The sequence below is a fragment of the Phocoena phocoena genome, chromosome 3 (genome assembly GCF_963924675.1).
Source record: "Phocoena phocoena chromosome 3, mPhoPho1.1, whole genome shotgun sequence".
In the NCBI taxonomy this organism is placed as follows: Eukaryota; Metazoa; Chordata; class Mammalia; order Artiodactyla; family Phocoenidae; genus Phocoena; species Phocoena phocoena.
The window spans coordinates 32,746,593-32,771,787 of NC_089221.1; the positions used below are offsets into that span (position 1 = coordinate 32,746,593).

At 39.6% G+C, this 25,195-nt stretch overlaps 1 protein-coding gene across 2 annotated transcripts in view; it reads right to left on the bottom strand.

The window, feature by feature from the left end:
- DAB2 (DAB adaptor protein 2) overlaps nt 1-25,195 on the bottom strand; it is a 51,807-nt gene that overhangs the window by 19,041 nt on the left and 7,571 nt on the right. For both annotated transcript variants that reach the window (XM_065873419.1, XM_065873420.1), the window contains 3 exons: nt 2,316-2,508; nt 1,191-1,330; nt 389-487 (listed from right to left, as the gene is read on the bottom strand). In XM_065873419.1, coding sequence (XP_065729491.1) covers nt 389-487; nt 1,191-1,330; nt 2,316-2,406 — 330 coding nt within the window. In that variant the 5' untranslated portion in view covers nt 2,407-2,508. The remainder of the gene's footprint in view (nt 1-388; nt 488-1,190; nt 1,331-2,315; nt 2,509-25,195) is intronic.

Below are 25,195 nucleotides of genomic sequence, written 5' to 3' on the forward strand. Positions count from 1 at the left end.
AGTAAGTTCACCCGTGACCTTATATTAAAATGAGACCCATACATAGATCTATGATAGCATCACAAACCAGTGGTTAGGATTGATCTCGTGCTGTATATCTTGGTCCAAAAAATACCTAACTGATATCTATGGCATACCGGTGTTTAGGTTAGACTTAATAGACTTGAGGTTCGCATCTATTATAGGAAATAAGTTTCAAAATAAAGTTTCTTGACCCCTCACCTCCTACCCTATCTGTTTTTTTTGCCTCTTACTTCTGGAGAAGTGCAGTAATACGTAATTTTTTTTTCCCCTACAGAATTTTGAAAAGGGAAAAGGGGAGCTGAAATTTATGTCACAAATTATTTGTCAGACTCAGGCGGTCAGAAAGGTGTCAGTGAATTCTTACCCCAGTTTTCTCATCAATGATTTTTATTCCAGAAAGAGAAATGTTGACCCAGATCCTTTGTTTGTGCTGTCCCTGAGACCGAGCAGCTGCCGCCATTCCCTGATGAAATTGGGAAAACGAGGAAAATCTAGTTAAAAGAACCCTATGATGCTTCTGATTCTAACATTTTTAAAGGCAATCAGCTTTGTTTTCAGCTTGGTTTACCATCTATGAAAGGATTAGGCATCTTTCATAAGAGACAGCAGGATGAAATAGAAGACATTGAGCCAGGCAATTACTAGTCAGCTCTGTGAACTTGGACAAGTCCTCATTCCCTTGGCCTCTGAATAGTCACTGGCAAAGACAAGAAGACTGCACCAGAGATCTTCAAACATATTCAAAGATGTTCCTTCTAGGCCTTGTCTTATTTAATGAGTATTACTTCCTTAATTAGTTTCACGGCATGGCAGTATTAGAATTTAAAAATTTAAAAAAACCAAAGGGCTAACACTAAAGAACACCAGTTTTGAAGCCGACTCCTGAATTTTACCTGAATACTTCCAGGCTCAGAAATTTGGTCTGCTCAAAGGAAAAGGCATCTAGGGTCCTGCTACACTTGATTAAATCAGGTCTCTAGACAGCACTCAGAATATGCAAACAAACTCATGGCTTCTCATAAAATGCAGCACCGCTGGATCAATTACGTGATTAGAAAAGTTTTTCTTTCAAATAATTGAGATATAGGTAAATACAAACTTCTAATATCATTTCCTCTGCTGCATATTTGCTTATGATAGAGACAAAGTATGCTTTTCCCCTTTACCTTTAGTTTCATCATAGAATCTTGGCTCATTTTATCCCCTCTTGCATCGGGCACATCATCAATGCCGATTAGCTTGGCCTTGTATTTCACACCATCACCTTTGAATCTGGCCAAAAGATATTCATCTGTCTTTTCAGTGCCTGAGAAAAGAACGAAATAGAGGATAAAGTTTATAAATGTATTGAAATATCAGCCCCAGGTATGACTAAATATGTTCCAGGATCTAAAAATCTGAGTAGTAAATATCTTGATTATTCTACAATTGATCAAGTATGCAATATTCTACCCTTATCCTTACTTCCTTTGAGTAAAAAAAATCACACTGTGTAAAACTGTGTATGGCATTGGGGCGGAGAGAAAATAAACTCTTAAAGATGCAGAATGGGCTGAGTTATGGGAAACGTACGGGAATATGTGAGATGGGATTGGGGGATATTCTTCAGCATCGTTTTAAAAATATTTTTTAAAACGAATATAAGGAGGATAATACTTTTTTTTTTTTTTAATGAAAGGAAAATAAGCCACTGCACAATTTACTAGCATCTTTGAACTGTCAATAAAGTGAAAGAGAATTGTGGGTAAATTCCCTTGGAAATAACTAAGATAATTATCCATCTTTATAACTTCTTTTGCTTCTCTTCTCATTCCCATTTCTAAAGAGTGGACATGAAAGGCAAGGAAATCACGGCATATTCTCAAACTATGAATGATTAAGGATGCTGACACTTTCTAGTGGTACTTCAGGTCAAAAGAAGAGGGTCTCATAAAATAAAGATCTTGATTTTTCTAAAACGGCTACTTCAGTAAAGCAAAGTGGTATATAGGTTACTGAAAGATAACCATGTAATACTTGATAGTTGCATTTCCCAACTGAACAAGATGTATGAAAGCTTCCCAGCAGGACCCAAATTGGTGCAACCACAGAGTTCAGAGATACGTCTTATTGTATATGGATCGGACCAATCTCCTCTGCCAAAGTCTTACTTTCCTGTTTAGGAAAAGTTGACACTTGGCTGAGATTGAATTAAGGCAAGGGCCAGCTCTTACTTTGCCTTGAACGTCACACTTCGTCACTGGTAACCACCACTAGCTCCCCTCATTGGCCTCAAGAGGACTTCTCCATACCTTTCTTCTTTTCCTTCTTTGATGGTGCCTTTGGTGCGGCCTGTTGGTCAGGCTGACCATTAGTTGCACTCGTTTCTGCTTCGTTAGACATGGCAAGGAGGCAGACAGCCAACTCCAGCACCAGCAGACACTTAGTGACACCCAGCGATCCCCGATGGAGACGTCTCAAACAAACATAACCTGCTGCAGACACCTGTGGGCAGAGTTTAGAGGCATAATGAGATCATAACATAGCAAACCCAGACTTCATGTCCTAATAGGCCCACAACCCGTGATTTGGGAGCGTAGTTCTTCAGACTCATTTTGTTCTTTCTTCTCTGTTAGACTGAACTCTGACAGCAGGGGAGTGGGTAGGACTGTTTCCTTTGTAGTTTCCAAAATACAAAGAGGGTATTTACCAGATGTTCCTTTAAGTAGTTGATATCTGATAACATTTAATGTGATTATAGGTACAAACTATTGATACTATGTATAAAATAAAAAAGCTACAAGGATATATTGTACAGCATGGGGAATATAGCCAATATTTTATAATAACTATAAATGGAGTATAATCTTTAAAAACTGTGAATCACTCTGTTGTACATCTGAAACATATAATATTGTAAATCAACTATATCTCATTAAAATTTAAAAATAATGTTATTATCTAGCTCAGAAATTCATATTGGAACTTTGGCATAAAAATGTAGTATTAAAGATAGGGATCAAAACGTGTCACACGTAGATGAATAAGTTTTCATAGCAAAGTTTTAAATAAATTGAATGCTGAGCTGAGAAGATTGCACTGGCATCTGAAATTGGGCATTAAAAATTCTGGTTCCTGGGCTTCCCTGGTGGCGCAGTGGTTGAGAGTCTGCCTGCCGATGCAGGGCACACCGGTTCGTGCCCCGGTCTGGGAAGATCCCACATGTCGCGGAGCGGCTGGGCCCCTGAGCCATGGCCGCTGAGCCTGCGCGTCCGGAGCCTGTGCTCCGCAACGGGAGAGGCCACAACAGTGAGAGGCCCGCGTACCACAAAAAAAAAAAAAAAAAAAAAATTCTGGTTCCTCAAAAAATCATGTAACTATATAGAGAGTGATGAGGAGAGTTATGAATTTTATCTTATTCATAGATAAATATTTTTTAAGTATTAAGATTCTGCACATGATCTCCAGAGCTATCTAAGCACTATATTTTAAAAGCCATCCATTTTTGACACTAGCGCACATATCAGGGAAAGAATGGATTTTTGGGGTGTCTCATTGTACATATTTGGTGCTATTATTTAGTATTACTATCCTCAGAACCCTTTGGTATGTGCTCCACAAAGCTCGCCTATGTACCACAGTAGGTAAAACAAAAAAAAAGTCGTCATTGCTAGCACACAGAAGTCAAAACTAACATTTCAAAAGGTTCTTTCACCTCCCAGGAGTGAAAATTTCTACACAGCTCCTGAGAGCGCTAGGGAAGGTTAACTTTCGACGTGAACTGAAGGCTAAAGCAAAGAAAAGCCACTCATGGTGGTGTAATCCTGTGAAGACCATGAATGGGCTGGTACATTCGTCCTACCCCCAAAAGCTCTCTTCATTTTTTTATAATCTTAACAGTCTTTTAAAATACATACATACACAATTACACAAATCTGTATATGGTTAATGTTATCTGAATTATTTCATTTGAAGATTTAGTCATTAATTTTTTTATTAAAAATTAAAAAGAATTTTTAAAAAATATTTATTTATTCATTTTGGCTGTGCCGGGTCTTCGTTGCAGCATGTGGGATCTTCGTTGTGGCATGCGGGCTACTTAGTTGTGGCATGCAGATTCTTAGTTTTGGTAAACATGCAGGATCTAGCTTCCCGACCAGGGATCGAACCCGTGCTACCTGAATTGGGAGCATGGAGTCTTACCCACTGGACCACCAGGGAAGTCCCATTAGTAGTTAATTTTGCCCAGAGACACCTGACTGGTAGGTGGCTTGGGAGACAGTCTATTTACAGGTGAAGACTATAGGGGACTCAAAGCCTTATTTACTCAAGATTTAGTTGGGGGCCAGGCACTATTAGCCCTTTAACTGTATTAACTGCAGAACGTTCATGGTAACTCTATGAGTATTATGATACAGTATTATTTCACTTTTCCAGAGGGAAGGCCAAGGCACAGAGGTTTTAAACAACGCAGCTGCTAAGTTGAAACCAGGTCTCCAACCCAGGCTGTCTGGCCCCAAGCCAGAGTTCCTTAAACACTACGCTGATGAGTCTCACATGGGAAGCCTCATGCTGGCTACAGAGATGCTCTATTATATACTTAGGGTGCCCCTCACCCCCCCACAAAAAAGATACATCCAAGTCCTAACTCATGAACCCTTGTATGTGACCTTATCTGAGAAAAGGGTATTTGCAATTGTCTTTAAGTTAAGGCTCTTGAGATGGGATCATCCTAGATTTAGGGAGGGTCCTAAATTCTGTAACAAATGTCACTATAAAAGAAAGGCAAAGGGAAGTTTGAGACACAGAGACACATGGAGGAAGTGATATGAAGACAGAGGTAGAGATGGGATTGATACATCTACAAATCAGGAACGCCAAGGACTGCCAATGTCCACCAGGTGCTAAGGGCGAGGCGTGGAATGAGCTCTCCCTCAGAGCCTCCAGAAGGAACGAACTCCAATGACACTTTGATTTGGGGGCTTCTGGCCTCCAAGACTGTGAGAGAATATATTTCCGTTGTTTCAAGTGACCCAGTTTTTTGTAATTTGTTATGACAGCCCTTGGAAACTAATACACCACCTCTATTTTGTGTGCCTTGGTTGGCTTCATGGTTCCAAGATTTATTTCCTGACAACATGATAAATCTCTTAGTCATATCCATACTCTTCTAATTTCAGGAAGCCAACAATAATTTTCTTAATTTCAGAGAACGTATCCCAAATCAAGAGGATATTTACCCACATTAACTATGTCAGGAGGTGAGATAAGCTCTGATCTAAGGAGACACATCAGCATTCATCCTCCTGCATCCTCACCTTCTCCCCAGTGGGCCCTTTCTTCTATCAGTTGCTCATCTCATCTTAGAAATAAGGAAAACATTTCTGTGTGACCCTGTAGTCCTCCAGTTATCATCTTATGATCTAAACATCTAAAATTGATGGGCACTTACCCTCCACCTTTTCATATCCCCTTCCCTTCATAGGACTGTTCATCTTAACGTTAGTCACAGCAAGTCAACTTCAGCTGCTAATGGCTCTCTTGACCAAATCCAATTACTTCGCTTTCATCCTTTTGGGGGTATCCGACTGCATGCATCAGATACCTACACCTCTTTGAGAGCCCTTTTCCCACCATTTTTTGCTCCCATGACAGCCCTGAAGCTCCAGTCCATGGCTTGTGTTTATTGAATTGGGATAATCCAGATTTTTGTTGTTAAATGATGAAGCTCCCTAAATTTTAGAATAACATTGAAGGATTTCCTACTTAATCTTGGGGCTCCCCTTGCATTTAGGACAAAGATTGAGACTTTTTCACTTTATATATGAGACTCAAGTATTTTACCCCTACTTATCTTCAACATCCTTTTCTTTCATTCTTGGATAGAAACGTCAATACTTCTCATTTCTTTTAGAAAACATTTTGGTTTTGACTCCTTCCCTTTTCAAATCAGCATAGCTCCCTTTTCCCCCATTTTCCTGCCCATCCCAGTTACCTATTTGTCCCTGAAGACTTTCCCTTCCTCCCCTCCAATTCTGGCTGGAAAGTAACCTGGCATAAGAGTTTGTCGCCCACCTTTAAAGCTGATACCATACTTTTCTGTAGCATACATATTATTTCTGAGAAGAAAAGACTTATTAGCTCATTAAACATGGGAAGTTTTATCCTAAAGTGAGAGTATTTTAATGGAATTTGAGAAGTGCCACAGAGCACTCTGAGGGGGCTTGGGAGAGGGAATGGTGGTGTGTGGTTTAGTCATAAAAGTGATACAAGATGTAACAACCTTATAACTCAAAACCAGCATCAAATCTGGTGTCGGCAGACAGGGCCAAAATGGAAGAGCTCTAAAGTGAGTGGTGCTACCTTGGTTTTAAAGCAAAAAATTTCTCTTGTTAGATACTGAACTACAACTTTTCACAGCACTGGGATTATTTTAAGGTACTTGGTATCTTTTGACTATATCCTTTCACTGTTGGGGATGAGCAGTTACAAGGGGCAAGGGAGAAAAAAGTAGGGAGAAAAGGTTTCTTTAGCATCTTAGCTTATTCCTTGAAGAAAATGGATGTGTATGGTGGGTTGTAATAGCCAAGGGCAGGTCTCCATTGTAGGCCATACAATTTAAAATGTATCCATGCTCCCTGAAATGATTGGAAGGTAGATTCTGCCCATAGGCTCCAAGACTCAAAGATAAATCCCCTTACAAAGAAACATTAAAGTTTATCGAAAAATTTTAACAGAAGTGTACATCCAGTTATGTGTATACCAGAGTGATAAACATTCTTTCTCCACAGGTTTAAAGAGAACAGATTTCCCAAATGTCCAAGTTACCATTTGACATGTGGTAGACAGAAGTCTTGCTTCCAGACTTAGGTCCCTCCACAGGAATAATCAACTTAAATCCAATGTTTAAAATTCAAATGCATAATCCTTCCAACAATGTTACAGAATTGTCAGCTGTGCTCATAAAACCTTTAGCAGGTTTTATAATGAACTGATTTTTGGAAAGGCTTTGGGTGTGAAAAAGGGACCTGGGGGCCAAAAGATGCCCTACCATTTCCCATGACTGTTTTCCCAAACCTAGGCATTGCTGAAGAAAGTGTCTAGATTGCATTAAGCTAAGGGATTTTTTAATAAAGGGGAACAAGTGGGTGTAGGACAACCAGCAGGTCTAGTCCTTCTCATTCACTGGGTTTAGTCCCAGGGACTCTTCTGATCAAGGACCAGAAACTAATCAGGAAACAGACACACGAGGGATGTTATCATAAAAGAGGGATTACTAATTAAAGTTCAGAAACATATACAAAAGGTCACACGAACAGCTCCCCATCATTTTTGACTCCTTTTTAAGGCCTAATATAGAATAGAAAGTTGTAAATGAAATTATGCTGAGTCAATAAAATTAGCTCCATTTGAGTAAAGATATCTAACTTGGATTTTGGACTTAATACAAACCATGTGGGGACTTGCCCTTTCCATGGCACAAGAATCAGATGACCAGGAGAGATTCTGCAACACGTTGTTTTTGGGTTTCTGAGAAGGCTCTGAGAAATGTATACCAGAAGACTGTGTGAGTCATCTTCAGATGACTATGTCCTTTGCACTAGAAAACAATCTGCTATAGTTTATTTAGCACTTAAAGTTATTCATGCAAGTATTTAGAACCTTGGAATACTCAGAAGGGACAAATTTGTGTAGGGACGAATTTGGCTGGTGCCTCCTTATTCCTCCTTACCTTTTCCACCAATAGGAGTGTATTGGTATCAGCAATGACTCTAATGAATGATTACAGCGTTCTAAAGCAATATCATGACACATGTTTGCCACCTCCCTCCCAGTCTATCTTTTCACCTACTATCCTTGAGCAGAGAGATATTTTCTTGGTCAGTCTCAATGCTGGTAAAAGGAATAACTTGAGTTAAGAACTTATTTGACGGTAGCCCCATTCCACAAACGGTAGAAGACTTGTTTTTAATGTTAAGGGGGATGGTACAAACACCTAACCTACCAAGTCCTTAAAACACTTACCCTGGCAGCTCTATGGAATAGACTGTGTATCTATTTTATGAATACTGAAATGGACTCGGTAACACAAGATCAATCACTAATAAGTCACTGGGCTCAAACTGAACATGATCTGTGTTCCCTTTCCTACTATATATGCTGCTGCACTTAACTTTTTTTTTTTTTAATTCCACTGATTTTAACCTGTATTTTTTCAGCTGGTCTCAAAGTCATAAGCCCATTGACTTTAACATATCAATTAACTTTCCGGACAGAGCCACGTAAAATAGACACAGGAAAGCGAGTTAAGGAGAATCAAGAACAAAGCAACATAAATGTCTTTGCTAGTGTCCAGCACTTTGTACAGGTCAGAAATGTGCTTTCTTGTCCTTTGGAACTTTATGCCTGTCTCAGCTGAGCTAATGAACTAGGACATGTGAAATATTAACCTCTAGGGCAGATCTCGAGGTCCAAGAGGGCAGCAAACAGCCTTCACCACTATCTTCAAAGTAGCCTTTTGAGAATAAGGGACCTTGCCAGAAATGATGCAGCCAAGTTTCTGGTGTTTGATGTAAAGCTATTCTCCTTTAACTGCTTGACTTTCTATGCTTTTAGGAAGGTTTATTCTTCTCTGCAAAGGCCAAGTTGAGTAGACAGTAAGATTTTTGCAGCTTATTTAACTGGGGAAATAAGATTATGTTAACACACGCTGAAAAGGAGTCCTTACGAGATTTTCTTGTAAATGCTGACACTGCTGTAGGGGCCTCAGGAACAAAACATGCCTAAGTCAAGGAGGTATACACTAGTTATGCATTTACAGAGAGCACGTATCATTGCTGTTAACCCCTAGGAAGGATGCTACAGGACTGATAGAACCTATAAAGCTCTGAACCAGAAAAATGTCCCCTATCTTTGGAATCAAGTCAGACCAGAGTTAAGAGTTCCTCAGACAGTTAATTCTGGGTAGAGGTGAGATAGTATAGCAGCTCAGAGTTCAGGCTTGGAAGTCTTACATACTTTCACTACTTTCTAGCACAGTGGCTTGAGGCAACTTATCTAATATTCATTTCTCCACCTGTAAAATGGGAATATAGCTTGCAGAGTTGTTATAAAAATCAGTAAGAACTGATGTAGCGACCTCAGTGCCTCGCATACAGAAAGCGCTCAACAACTGGCAGCTGTGATTAAATCACAGCTGGTTTCATGGACACTATGTGTCGTGTATGCAGTCTTGCGTTGTAGCCAACATTGCTCTTCCACAGCAAGTGTTTAAACGATTTTAGAACAAGCAGGGCCAATAGGTGAACAGCTAGTAAGTAGAAACACTGTTAGAGCCACATCCTGTCCAACTCTGGCTTCTGTGACTCTAGAAGGTAGGTTCTGACAGGAACAGGACTGTGGGAATAAAAACTACTCTAAGTTATGCAGAGAGGCCTGTTCTAATGAATCCCGAGTCAAATCTAAGCCTACATCATTACCACTGGCAGTTTAGAAGGTCTACCTCACATCCCCTGGGGAATTTTATGTGGAGCTCTTAAGACGCTGAAGCCCAAGTCACACCCAGATCCATTAGTTCAGAAACCATGAAGGAAGAGATGCAGGCACCAATATATTTTCAAGATTCGCAGATGATTCTAATGTACTGACAACTCTGAGGTACAGTAGTCTAACTTCCATAATCCTTTGTCCCCTTAAAGAAATACCAAGTGGGTTAGACTACTGAGCTGGAAGAAACCTAGGGAATAATTTGGTCACACCCTTTCATTACAAAGATTAGGAAACTGAGGGCAAGAAAGAGTATATAACTTGTGTAATTGTTAAACAGCTGGTTGTGGATAAGAGTTGGTACCAGGAGAAATCTAGATCCTAAAATGAGACTCTAGTGTCTTATTTCTAGAGATTGTACGAGTCAGCTTTTTTTGTTTGTTTGTTTTGGTTTTGTTTTTTTGCAGTACGTGGGCCTCTCACTGTTGTGGCCTCTCCCGTTGTGGAGCACAGGGCTCCGGACGCACAGGCTCAGCGGCCATGGCTCACGGGCCCAGCCACTCCACGGCATGTGGAATCCTCCCGGACCGGGGCACGAACCCGCGTCCCCTGCGACGGCAGGCGGACTCTCAACCACTGCGCCACCAGGGAAGCCCGAGTCAGCTTTTTTTTTAAACTGTTTTTTAAGAAGGCTGTACAAGGCCCATGATATAGAGACTGAACCAAGAACACCTCCCATTTAGTAGATATACCAAGCCAACAACAAGAAGATAATTTAGCAGAATAGTTTGAACATGGAATTTCATAGATGTTTTCTGAACCAAAACAGAAAAAGGATTTTATGTGGTCTAATGATACATTGTCACTGGATTCTCTTTTGCCTATGTAGCTGGAGTCCTTCTTGGTCAAACTGGCTCATTAATGTTTAATTTGGCTGCTTGGAAGAAAGTATTTGGCTAGGTTTGAGATGCAACCCACAGATCAAAGAATCCACATTATTTCAGTACATTCTCTACTATTCAGGGCTTGGCCTTTTAGTGTTTTATTTTGTTGTTGTTGTTTTTAAAGCACGATAGGAAGTTTGAGTTCTTGAGTTGGCAACTTCCAACTTCCAATATTCTTTTTTTTTTTTTCTTTTTTTTTTTTTTTGCGGTACGCGGGCCTCTCACTGCTGTGGCCTCTCCCGTTGTGGAGCACAGGCTCCGGACGTGCAGGCTCAGCGGCCATGGCTCACAGGCCCAGCCGCTCCGCGGCATGTGGGATCCTCCCGGACCGGAGCACGAACCCGCGTCCCCTGCAACGGCAGGCGGACTCTCAACAACTGCGCCACCAGGGAAGCCCTTTCCACTATTCCTGACTCATTATGACCTCTCCTAATTTTGTATTCACCTCCACCCATTTTGTTTTTAAAATAACTTTTTATTAGGAGTATCTCCTAACAGGGCCTAAAGAACAGTCATCGTAATAAAAGTGTTTGGGAGAGTTTAAGGCTTTAAGAAGGAGCTTAATGTTATCTGAATGAAGGCCCATTCTCTAGACTGGGCAATGCAGCAGATTCACTAGAAATGTCTAAAAATAGTTCACTAGTCTAACTGAAGTATTATTTACAATCAATTTTGCAATCACATTCCTTAGTTGTTTCAGTGCAATGACTGTTATTTTGAACACTTTACTAGGGTTAGAAAAAGTAGAATGTGTAGATTCACAATTAGAGTATGCTCTAGCCTCTTGGCAAGCTGGGCACAAGTTAATATGCTTGTGTGAACAAAGGCATAGCAGACTGATTCTAGAATCCCTCCTTACACCTAATCAAACTCTAAGAGAGAAAGTACTGTTGGAATATCTCTGCGGTCGTTGGGCTGTGTGGAATTTTTGTGAATACAGACACATGAAGCTTGGGGTTGGATTAATTGACATGAGAGAGTATACCCATCTCAATTTTAACATCTCAGCTAATCATTCTATCCCAGTTTTTGAGTGTGACTTCCTCTAGCTTCAACTGAACAGAATAGAAAAACTGAAATCCAACTTTATCCTTTAGCTCCCTTCTACAAAGGGAAGGAAGTGACATTGATACTTTGGAGATTTGAAAATCATGTTTGTGCCACTGCTTTACATTGCTAGCATTGGATCATTTGGGGTAGGCTGTGGTAACCCTGACACCAGGGACCATTTGGACTGGCTCAACTAGGCTATGGTACATGTGCTCTGTATATCTCGAGTGAGTTGGGCAGGGTGATGTAGCAGGTGCAACTTGACATGGAAAAGAGAATGGGGGATTTCTGGTCTAGTGTGCAGTGTGCTTCAACCTAGATTTACCAGAGCTCTGCATTTGGTGGTTATTGGGCCCTGATCCCCCTAACGATGTGGTATTTGTTCCTTATCTGTTGCTATTGTCCTTTTTTCACTTGTCCCTCAGGAGCTATGTGGGGAAGAGAGATTGGTAAGTTAATGACTGCATCCTTGAGTGAAGTTCATAATATTAAGTATCATCTTGAACTACCTTATTAGCTGCTTCTCTTTCTATTAGTGAGATACCAAGTCACCTATGGAAGGAGCTAGGAGTGATTCCCTTTAATTCTAGGAAAGGCTATTAGGAATCCATTGTTCTGGGGGAAAGGATAGTATGGCTTTTGAGGGGGTAGGAGAGGCTTGACAAAGGCTGACGATCTAGTGGGTAAATTTGTATACCAAGCCAAGACATTTCTGGGAAATGGCCAGTGGATTGAAGTGATCCAACATGGGGTGGTGTGTGTGGGCAGAGATGGGAGGGAGGGGTGGAAAAACCCCTTATGTCTGAGGAACGGGTAGAAGACAAAATGTCTAGACTCAAGACCTGGGCTCAAATGTCAGGGTTCCCATCGAACCCAGCCAAGAAGGTATGTTGGCACTTTGGGCGGGCCTCAGTACCCTGGCTGGTGGGTGATATGTATGAGCACATTGAATGAGCTGTGTGACTAGAGGGCCTGTGGGGACGTGATGGAACTCTGCAGAGCACTTCTCCCCCTACCCTGGGTCACCACTGCAGGACCTGAGAGAGTAGCACCTGCTTCAGTCACCAGTGCACTTGCTTTAGTGGACAAAAGCCATCATGGTTTAGTGGTAGCACAGTAGCTCACACTGGTGCTGTCATAACGCTGGGAATACCATGCTGACAGTGACAGAAGGGCGTCCTCACCGAGTCTGGTCTAGTTATGAAGCGATAGTAACCAGAAAGTATACCAAAAAAGCAAGTGGAAGGAATAAGATTCTGAAAAGCTAAACGTTCATAGATAACCAGAATGGGTGAATGGAATAAACTAGTTTTAAAATCTGAGTTTAGAAGAACTCTATTTTGTACTATTAGATGGTAAAGTAGAACACTATACTTCATTCTGCTTACCTCCCATCCTAAAGGCAAGGGAAGAGAGTATTCTAAGGATTGAACAATTTATATGAAATATTTTAGGGTTTTAAATTAAAAAAAAGAAACAAGCCAAAACTACTAACACGGAAGCCTCTGGAATTTTTCTATTGCAGGGCCTCTGGGGCAATAATTTGAGAAGCATTATGATACGAAAACACATGATTTTTACTTTGAATTTGGTATCTAAATGTACAGTGGATATTATGCTTGTCGCTTACAGGAAAATGTAGTCAAAATACCAATGAATCAGAGTGAGGGAAAAGGACTGTCATTGCACATTTGATTTCTAGGTCAATACACTGACACTATTCCTACCTTCTTCAATAATCTTCCCTCATATCTACATATACTTACCCAGCTGACCAGCAAATACTTCATCGTTTTCATGTCTATCCTTCCCAGGTTACTTTAACATACTTCTACCAAAACTCACCCTTCTTCCTAATTCCAAGCTAGTTTTTAAATAAATCATACAAATGACTCTTAGCAGTTTGTTTCCTAGAATGCACAGTATCAAGTTGTGCTTTCTCGTTCCCAGATGAAATAATCTGAATGACGTCAGCCCAGCCATGCAGCACACCAAGCACGTGGATTTCAGGATACACAGTTTATTCATTTGAGTCCCTCTGTGATTTCACCTATGATGCTTGCATATGTAAATCTTAACTGTTAAACATGTTCCACTTTCTACTTGAGTGCCATTACAATAGTCATCTTGAAAGTCCACGTGGATATTAGAAGAGCTCAAGAAAGCACGTTATTTAGAAGCACCTGCATCTTATTTATTTACTTAAAAAATTTTTTTTGCTTCTGTGTCCGGTTTATTTGATTCACCATAATATTTATGAAGCTCCAGCCATGTTGTATCTTGTTCATTATCATTGCCGTGTATCTCATTGTATGAATACACCACAAATTTTATCCACTTTGGAGCTGTGTTGAACACTGCTTCTATGAATATTCTACTACGTATCTTTTGATGCATGTATGTGTGCACTGCCTTTTATTTTACTTTATTTTTTATTGAAGTATAGTTGATTTACAATGTGGTGTTAGTTTCAGGTGTATATAGCACAGTGATTCAGTTCATATATCTATATATGGTCTTTCAGATTCTTTTTCCTTATAGGTTATTACAAATTACTGAGTATAGTTTCCTGTACTATACAATAAGGTACTTGTATTTTAACATTAAGCTATAAACAAACATTTACATACACTAGTAGAATTATTTTATGATATACCATATCAGGCCATTTTAAAAGCAGGCAGGTTATCTTAAACTTTCCAAAACCAGTGCAAGAAACACTGCTTGATATTTAGTTTCTTCTTTAATAACCTGGTTGAATTATGTTAAATTCCAACGTGGTTTCCGTTCCTAGGCAGAGCCCCATGTTCATATAATCTTCAAAGCCATGGCCTGAGTGTTTCTGTATGTTTCTGTAACTCACGTTTCAGAGATGTGCTGTATTTTGGAGAGTTTAAAGGGAGAAGAATCCAGCTGCCTTGTAACACCTGCACAGAGTAGTCAAACTGAGGTGTACGTAGTAAGTGTGTGTAGACAGTCAGGACTTCTTTTGTGTTACATTTCTGTACATAGACCAAAACCATGAAAAAAGTTCTTATACCTATGTAGACCCAACATAAGATGAGTTTAAGTTATTTGATTCTAATATGTTATCTCTGGTTCTGAGTGGCCTTTTCAGTAGAATATGCCCTTTGTTTTAGTGTTCAGTCTACCCTTAGAGTTGGTATTAACCTTCCATGAGAGACTTTGCCAATGGCTCCTATTTCCACGTCTGACATGATCTCTTCTAGTTGGGCAAGATATCTACAGCCAACAGGGCATTTGGGCTTCATCTCCAAGAATGACAATGGCCCTGCTAACCCCATAGATAAGAATAGGTTGGGTTTTTTTTAAACACTTACTGTTACCTGTGTGCTGAATATATTAACTATCACTTTAAGGATTTTTTTTAAACCGTTTAAAAATGAACTTTTATTGTAGTCTGAGAAAGACGCTACTGCAAAGTGATTAGTGTAAACTGCCCTAAGGAGGAGAAACAGGAAAAAATGCAAATCTCTGAGAAAAGCCTACTAATAAAAACCATAGATTGAATCACCTGTTTAATTTAGTAGTTACTACAGTGACATCCACAGAGAAAAACAGAAGCCAAAACATAATTCAATATACAAGTCAAACGATATCTTCTTCATGATTTAGCTGATTTCCCTTAGAGAAGACTTGGTTGTTTTCAAACAAGATGAAGGAAAAAGGAGTCATTTAAAAATAAAAAGAGGGACTTCCCTGGTGGCCCAGTGGTTGAGAATTTACCTTCCATGCAAGGGACACAGGTTTGACCCCTGGTCGGGGAACTAAGATCCCGCATGCCATGGGGCAACTAAGCCAGCGTGCCGCAACTACTGAGCCCAAACACTCTGGAGCCCAGAACACCAAAACTAGAGAGAAGCCTGTGCGCCACAACAAAGATCCTGTATGCCGCAACTAAGACCCAATGCAGCCAAACAAATAAATAAATAAGTAAATATTTTAAAAAATAATAAAAATAAAAAGGACTTTCTCCTTATTTGTTGAATTTCAGGTTTACAGAGAACCAGGAACCTGATAACCAGCCCTCTCCCCCCACCCGACACCAGTGCTCTACCATGCCGAAGGTTAGGAAGTCTCCAGAATGCTATCTGAAAGGCCAGGGGAACTCGTCCAGAAGAAATAAGCATATAGGCTCACTTGCTTACTTCTTGGTTGCTGGCCAAATTAGATAAGTTAACAGATAAGAAATCCCCAGGTAATTGCAGATTCTGTTAGACAAGGAGAAGGGTGAGTCTGCCAACTTGTTTTCTTGCTTCTTGTGGTGATACATTAATTCTACTCAAGTACTAAAAATTTAGGAGACAGGTTCCAAAAATGGTCTGAAATAGCTAGCCCACCTGCTTTGAACTTGTGTGCACACAAATACTCTAAGAAGCTGTTGCATGGGACTTTCCTGGCAGTACAGTGGATAAGACTCCATGCTTCCAACTGCAGGGGGCACAGGTTCCATCCCTGGTTGGAGAACTAAAATCCTGCATGCCACGCAGCCAAAAAAAAAAAAAAAAAAAAAAAGCTACTGCAGAGTGAGATGGACAAAGTGGTGGAAATGCACAAGCATCCTTGAACTTGAACTAAGGTTCACACGACATCATTATTCTCTCATTTTTTGGGAAATGGTATTGCAGCGGTCCCTGACCTTTTTGGCACCAGGGACCGAATTTGTGGAAGACAATTTTTCCACGGAGTTGGGGGGATGGGGGATGGGAGACGTTTCAGGTGGTAATGAGTGATGGGCAGCGGCAAATGAAGCGTGGCTCGCCTGCCAGCCACTCACCTCCTGCTGTGTGGCCCGGTTCCTAACAGGCTGTAAACTGGTACGAGTCCGCGGCTGGGGGTTGGGAACCCCTGAATTGGACCAAATAAGCACATGGGGATAAGTCAGTGCACTTTTAAACTGAGGGATGGAAAAATTCTAAATGGCAGCATATTAACTCATGCTAAATGAAACAGATTTGGGATTTTAATTGCTTCGCAGTTGAAGCAACTACATTGAACAATGTATGTAACAAAGTATCGAAATATCTGTATATGGTTCATTCACCGCAGAGATAGATGAGCAAAGGAAGTTCCAATTACAAGAAAAAATCCTACCACTTAATATCAGACTTTTGCTTATAAAGTCTAAGTAGGTGAGACAGGTTTTGTTTCGTGAATTCTATGCATAAATTCATGAGAATGCAACCAAAATTTTACCTGTTACAATCATGTAAGTCATCACCATTAACTGGTCCTCGCTTCCACAAACATGTCTAGACATCTACCTTAGGGATCATGATGTACAATTAATTGGCGAGTCTGGAAGAGTAATTCAGGGAACCTTGTATCTACTAAAGCCTTCAGGGAAAAAGCCACCTGTATATGATTCCAAACATTAACCATTATTAATCTAAAGAAGCTTTCAGGAAGTCAATTTCTATCCCACCTTTGGCGATCATTTAAGTGATTCTACAAATAAAGTTAGAATAATGGAGGTGGTGTTTCCGAGCACCAAGTTAAGAGTTCTTAGAAAATGAAGATACAGCTTACTGATTTTCTTTCTTGGTTGCAATAATCAAAGAACACAAGGAAAAATCTCAAGTATCACCTTAATCTGTACAGATTTCAAAAAGTTTATTCTGGGATTTAAAGAGTGACTTTGAAGGTTTTCTAACATATATATTCCCCTGGATTGTTTTCTTAAGTCATTTCTTCTAATATTAAAATCATTCCAGAGCTGGGAGAAAGGGGGGAAAAAATCAAATTTGTACCAGCTGCATAAAAACAAGGTATCTAAGAAAATTGCCCTGGTTATGTCATTATACACCATTTTCAAAGGCTCCAGTCTCGAATATTTCATTTACTGTTTTTCTCTTTTTTTAAAGATAAGTTCCTCGGGTGGCGTTAACCAATGGCTTGGAGGAGCCTAGGAAAATGAGATTTTTCTTCCCCAGGTCCAGCATAATTTTTCTTTTTTTTACTTTTGACCTAATATTATTTTGCAAGATTGAAGAAGTAATCAGTGTCTTAACTTTATATTTACATGAAGTAATATTCAATGCAGTATGCTGTTTCCTATAAACCTACACTGGTAGCCTGATAAACAACTCAGTTTGGGTATTTTAAAAAGCAATAAACGCCTTAACTAAATAAACCATCAATTCATATAGAGACAAAAGAATTGCTACTTCCCAACGAGCTTAACAGATTTGAAATGATAAATTTATATACTAGGACAATCTAGTTTCTCTGGCTTTTTGGACTGTAAAGACTCATTTATTAGATCTATGTCTGTGTCTTTCAAAATGTGTTATTCAAAATCATCTCCAGCTGCAGATGTCGTTAGTGTGAGTCTAATGCTGGCTAACCCTCTACTCCTTCCCCGTTAAATGAATTTGACTTAAGTTAATAGTGAGAATACTGTATTGTCTAACAGTTGCACTAAAAGCCTGTGAAGTGTGTCTGTTTTCTAGCTCTCAGAGCTTTGGCTAGAAACTGTAAGAAATTAACACAACATTGTAAATCAACTATACTTCAACAAAATTAAAAAAAAAAAAGAAATTGTGTCAAGTATTTGCCCTTTGCATTGTCATTATTTATAACCTGCCTAGCACTCACGGTCACAGGTATCACCCAATGGTCAAGGCTTGGCTTTAGGGCAAGCGATTGGTCAAAAATGTGACTTACTATGAGGAGACTTTCCCAGAATAAGCAGATGAGATGAGAATTCTTCCTTCTCCCAGGCCTGCTGCATGTACACCATCCCTGTTGGGTTTCATTGCCTTCTTAAGATGACAAATCATGGGGGTGCCACATGGGTCTATAGTTTTAGCGTGAGATGAACCAGTAGGCATGGTTCCTTATTGCCGGCCACTTTGCTGGGCTTGCACTGAGACCTCCTGGCCAATTATGAGATGTCATATTTATATTCAACTACAGAAAAGTTTCTGATTAGTCTACACAGCAATGTCAACATCAATGATTCACTGTGAAGGAAATTTACTTGATTCATAAAAAATGTAATATTTAAGCAAGTGGTTTCATTAGCTTTTAGAGCAATCTCATCTGTTCTCTGAACCATTAATGACCTGTTGCAAAATTCTGTGTCTGCTAAGTAATTGACATTTAAATACTTGAGGAAAACATGAATGGATATAAGTGATTAGATAAGGACTTCATTTGTAGCTTCTCTTTACGATCCCTGTTATATATGGTCATTAAATAAAAGGAACTTCGGTAGGTCCTTGAAGATTTAGATTCACTCCACAGTGGCATCTGCTATTTTCTAGTTTTATTATGTAGGCGTTTTTAGCATCAGAGAATGCAATTAGATCATTTGTTTCCTTAGCTGAACTCTATAGTCCTGTGCAAAGACAAGTCTTTGAAAGCCACTATTAAGTTCCTAATCCAATCTTTATTAAAAAGACTCAATATTATGGACCAGGAGGTTAAGACAAATCCTTAAAAAAGTAATGATCAAGCTTTTCTATAACCTAACGACGCCTTCTACTGCAGTAAAACCTGAAGTTAGGAATATGTTTATAGTTTTAATGTTTTTTTTCTTCTTTTCCAGTATGGATTATTACAGGATATTGAATATAGTTCCCTGTGCTCTACAGTAGGACCTTGTTGTTTATCTATTTTATATATAGTGGTTTGTAATATAGTTGTAATGTCTTTAAAAAACAGAATGTGATCCTTAAACTATAGATGTGTGTAGACAATGAGTTCCACCAAAGAAAACAGTGAGAGAAACAACACTAACATGCTTTCTCAGTCTCTCTAAGGTAAGCAAAGTTTTACTTTCAGGACTAATTATCACAAGTAGGATGTGAATAAAATTTCTTTCTCAGGGTCATTCTCTCCAGCGTTGAGGTTCTCTAACTGAAATTTCATTCTACATTTGCATCTCCACCTAAGAAATCCCTGAAGAGTCAAGTGCCACCTCGGTTGACTCTCCTTTTTTTTTAAATAAATTTATTTATTTATTTATTTATTGGCTGCATGGGGTCTTCATTGCTGTGCGCGGGCTTTCTCTAGTTGCGGAGAGCTGGGTCTGCTCTTAGTTGCGGTGCACGGGCTTCTTTTTGCGGTGGCTTCTGTTGTTGTGGAGCACGGGCTCTAGGCACACGGGCTTCAGTAGTTGTGGCATGCGGGCTCAGCAGTTGTGGTTCACGGGCTCTAGAGCGCAGGCTCAGTAGTTGTGGCGCACGGGCTTAGTTGCTCCGCGGCATGTGGGATCTCCCCGGACCAGAGCTCGAACCCGTGTCCCCTGCACTGGCAGGTGGATTCTTAACCACTGCGCCGCCAGGGAAGTCGCCACCCCTGTTGACTTTTAAGAGCATGTCATCTGTCTCACACCGTGCACAGTCAGTGTGACTCTACAGATGGTAAATCATTGGCTACCCTAGAGTTTGCTCTGAAGCCAAGCTAATAGGAAATTAGAAAGGCCTTCAAATACGGGTAGCTTTGTTTCATATGTTTTTGAGAGCATATGGGGTTTGGTGACTGATCCCTGCTCAAAGCCATTACGATTTAGAGACTGGAAACAAAGTTAGCTCCTGAATGCCAGGGGTCAGTGCCAACAAGTCAATTCATGTAATAAATCTACATCCCTACTATGTGCCAGGCACTCTTCTAGCGCTTGGGATATGTCAGTGAGCAAAATAAAGATCTATTCCCTTATAGGGTTTACACTCTAGCAGGGGAAAGCCATAAATGGATTATAGTCTTTCAGAAGGTGACAGATGCTCTGGAAAAAGAGCAGAGTAAAGCGGGTTGGGAGTTCAGGGTTGGGGATGGCTTTAATAGTTTTTTTAGTGGGGTGGTGGGATGAATTGGGAGATTGGGATTGACATATATACACAAATACATATAAAATGGATAACTAATAAGAACCTGCTGTATAAAAAATTAAATTAAATTAAATTCAAAAAAATAGTTTTTTAAGAAACACAGAGGGAATACCAACGCTTTAAAAGTTAAGTTTATCTTCATCCCTTTCTGACAAGAGTGGAAGCTGAAGTACGGAAGTTAATCAACCCCCTGAAAGTCACATGAGTCTAATATCTATGCTCTTAATGTCTTTGTTGTAGAACAATACAGGCAAAAGAGAGAATTAATCTAGTTCTTCAGATAGGTGGGATGGGTGTTAGCCAGAAAATACTTTTGGGAAAGAGGAATTGATAGCAATGGGAAAAGGCTATTTATGTAATCTTGACTAGAATACCAAACCCTCGCTGGGTTATACGATGGGAAAAGGTTGAAAAGTAGGTCAGACTGGATTAGGGTGGGTTAACAGAACTCTATTTTGTCTAGACGGTGCTGAGAAGACCTTGAGGTTTTGAGCAATGGTGTAGAGGTCGGGGTGGTGACAAATCTGTGTATGGAGCCATGGTATCAAAGAGTCAGATAGCTTTGTAGTAATGATAGTTGCATGAACTTGCCATTCTGAGTGATTCAAAACTGCCGGTTTCTTTCATTTAATTACTTGGTTAATCTTTTGGAAACAAAGCCTTTTAACTGAAAGGTTAAGGTCTAACAATCTCAAATGTCAGATTCAAGGTTATCCCATCTTGCCAAGCTATGATGCTTGGTGACCCTCAAACTTCAAATAAACAACATGTCCTAAAGGTGGCTTAAAAAAAAAAAACTCAAAGGCCATTACGTCTTGTAACTTTCATTCTAAGACCCCAGAAAAAGAATTCCCATAATGTCAGTTTTATAAAACCTTATGGAAGTATAATGATATTTGAAATGTGAGCGACTATAGGAACTTGTAAAAGGGAGCTATTGACTAAAGTAGTCATGTCATTATAGCTCCTTGCTTAAAGCAGAACAGATAGCATTTTCCCATTGTATATATGTTTCTCCATATAACTATTGAAAGACTAGAAGGAAGAGTCGCAAGGAAATGCTGGTCAAGAAGGGTGGCAGTAGGGTGAGAGACAGATTTCTGCTTCTTATACATTTAGAATAGTGATATTAGGGTGACGTGTGCCTTTCCACATTTTTAAAATTAAATTCCTTAGAGATGTACTAATTTGTCAGATAGCAATATTTAAAATGTAGGCAAATCTGTAGTCTCACTTGGGCTAAAGACAGAATCATAAAGCTACTCTAGTATCAGTCACATGAAATTAAACTCAAAAGCTAAGAGAACCTACAAATTGAACTTGAACATCTCTGCAAGCGTGCAGAACGCTGCTCACGGAAAGCTTTCCACACTGTCATCTTAGACTTCGTTAAATGTTTACTTGCCCAACATTGTTGAGAAAAGTTCCTGATATATTAAAACGAATGAACAGTACGTTTTGAATCAATTGCTCACTGGGGTTTGAAAAAACTCTTATGCTAGCATTTTCAAAGGTGATCAGAGTACGGTCTATTGCCTATTTCCAGACTGGTTTTCTTGGATCCAATGGAGTCTGTGTAGATAGGAACAAGTTGGCAACCTAAGTTAAGAATTAAAGAACCTAATTTGTATGTTCAGTACAGCTGCACATACAAATTTTAAACAGCAGCTTTCTTTGATTTGAGCAGAAATTGTGTTAAGTCAAAGGGATAACCTTAATTACTCAGTACTGAGCCAAAGGTTTCATCTATCTTCTCAATTTTTATTAGTTCTTTAGTAAATAGTTTGGTAGATGCTCTTAAAAGAAGAAAACAGGAGGAGAATAAGAAGTTGTCCTTGGACAACCTGATGAAATATCAGGTTGAAAACTATTCGCCACTACGATTATTATTGGCCCTTGTGATAATATCTATTGGGTTAGATAGATGTATGAGCCATGATGAATACTCCAGTGGCAGAAGTTAAACCAAAGGCTTGACCACACCATGTGGAGAATTTCAGTAACAGCTTGTTGGCTTTTCTCAGGCCCTGAGAAGATATAAACTAGAGGAACCTAGGGATATTGCTCATTATAAATAACCTTAAAGTCAAAAAAAGACTCAAAACTCTTTTGCTTATACCAACAGATAAGGCAAGCTGAAGTTCTCTGTTTTGCTCCCTTTACAATAAATTCCAATTAATGTTGCAGATGAGAGCCGCTTGAGTCACTCATTACACTGGCGATCTGGTTAGTGTTTACCAAATACCTACTGCGTTCCAAGAACTGTATTATGCTGTATATACAGTGACAAAAATAGATATGGTCTCTACTCTCAAGGGGCTTACAGTATAGACAGGGGAGAGAGAATAAGCAAACAATAGTTACAACGGCTACTAAGTATTTCAGAGGAAATGTTTCTGATTAGGGTAGAAAGTTTCACTGCCGTTAATAACGTTTAGAAGAGAAGGCAAAATTAGACTACTTCAAGGAATTCTATATATTGTTTTCTTATTAATATCAACCACGGAAAGATGAAAATTTTGTCTTAAGGGTTTAATTACCCTCTTCAAGAGACAGTTTTAAAATGATGACATTTACTTAAAACATTAATTAGATGGGAGATATTTACATTAAATATTTGGGAATCTCCTATAGTAATATTGCAATCTGGAAGACCATCTGTGTGACAGAGCCAGTGGGAGGAAAAAATCTTGTGATATGCTAGGTTATGAAGAAATGTCAGTGATGTTTCCTGCAAAGTTATCTTAAAATCCAGAGTTCTGAATCAACACTCTTTTCATACACACGGGAAAGAAACATATGCTCACTTGGCATCAGTTTTGCCACTTCAGGAGTACAGGCAATTCAGAGATGACACAAACCTCTATATTCTAGAACCAAACATGTTCTGTGGCACTCTTAATTACCAGATTTTTCTAAGAGTACAACAGGGTCACTTTCAGATAAGGCCAAACTACTGAACTGTGGATTTAAATGAAGCAATATTTTGAAAACGTAACCATGGGTCCCTACTAGTGGCTTTAGTTATTTAAGGAGCACTACCTAGTTTACGAGAGGATCAGCAAGAGAATATTAGGTAACAATTGGTTAAGGTTAGCCTTCATCAGGAACATGGACTTTATTATCACCCCAAACAGTAAGGTGCTCAACAAGTGTCGGCTGCATGAAATATAAGAATTTGGATCCTAAAACAGAGCACAGTTGCATCCATTGTTTCTGTTAAAGACTTCTTGTATACAAAGCTGAAGATTTCTATCTCTATACACTATCTGGAAACTGAAGTACAGATTTTCTTTTGTTCATGGATATACCTAAAAGATCCACAACAGTATTGTCTATAGCTTAGAATGAAGCTAAGATTTTATCTTAGACTGTTCACGTATCTACTGAATCTGGCAAACATTCGACCCTCTATTTTCCATAATTACCCCTTATTTCCATACCTCTCCTCCCTCTCCACCAAAAAAAATTTTTTTTACTTAGTTCCGGGATTCCTCCCCAGTCTTGCTTCATCGCCATTCCGACGAGTTCCTGCTTCCAAAAAAGCTATACTATCTTGTGTCACGTACCTCGTTCCTGACAATTAGCCAACTCTTAGTACAGTGTTGTATTTTTTATACACACAGCACAGGTATTTCATATTTAGAATACTTGAAGTAAAAAAAGTTCTTTGTGGGATTAATTCTCCCTTCCATCTTCTCAAAAGGATCCAATGAGAATCTAAGTTGTAAGAGCTGCTAGTTGTCTCTGACCCACTTTCATGGCTGAATTCTTGTAGTGGTGCCGTATCGGACCTCGGGGTCTTCCTGATTTGGGATTAATCAGGCATCAGTGCTCAATTCCTCTATTTACAGTCAATCTGAGATGCAAAGCCTTGTACAGTTAGAACGCACAGTAGATATATACATAGCCACCTGTTCCCTGGAGAAGCTGATCTCTTCCATTTACCCTGGACACACACACACACACACACACGTGCGTGCACACACAAGTACACAGTGCCTTCTCTTGTTACCTCCCTAGCCTGTAATACTTACCGCCTTCACCTACTTAAATTCCTACCTGTCATTCAAAGTTCACTCAAGATGTGTTGTCTTAGGTCTTCACTTACCTCTCACCGGCCCTACCATTTCTCCACACTTGACCTATTGTTGTCCTCTGATTCCTGTGGAACTCTTCCCTTAACTCAATGAAATTCTGAGGTCAGGGAATCATTTACCCTACTTTTCTATCCCCCATGCAGTCTGGCAGAAGGAGTGCACTTAAAACATTAGAGGTAATACACAGTTGCAATTTGTTCCTTAATATTGAAATCTTTTCTTTACCTTGCTGATTTTCCATGAAAGAACGGGTCTTTCTTCAACTGCTAAGAAATCGCTACTCAAACTCATCCTGCCAGTACGGCCAGGTTAATTGATCTGAGTCAGCATTTTGTTTTCCGGATTTAATAAAGAGATCTACCGCTTAGCAGATAAAGATCTAAGTCCTTGCCCTGACATCCAAATCTCAGTGCAGTCCATCTCTCCTTTCCAAATGATATCACCCCTTACCTCTCTACCACCTGTACTTTCTCTTGGCCAAACTGGCCAATCAGTATTCTTTGGGCATACATCTGCATGATGTACTTATGAGCTTCTGCCTAGAATGCATTTTTCTTCCTACCTTTGCTGATTTGACTTCCACCATTCCTTTGAAAGCCAAATCCATCATCACACCTGCGTCTTTTTCTTTCTGTACCACTCTGTACCACTTAATTATAATAAAACCATACGTTAGTTGAGCGGTTGTCATTTTCTCTGAATTTCAGGTAGGCAGCCATTGTTGACACTTATGTGTTCCCTAGCAGGTGTTAGGTAA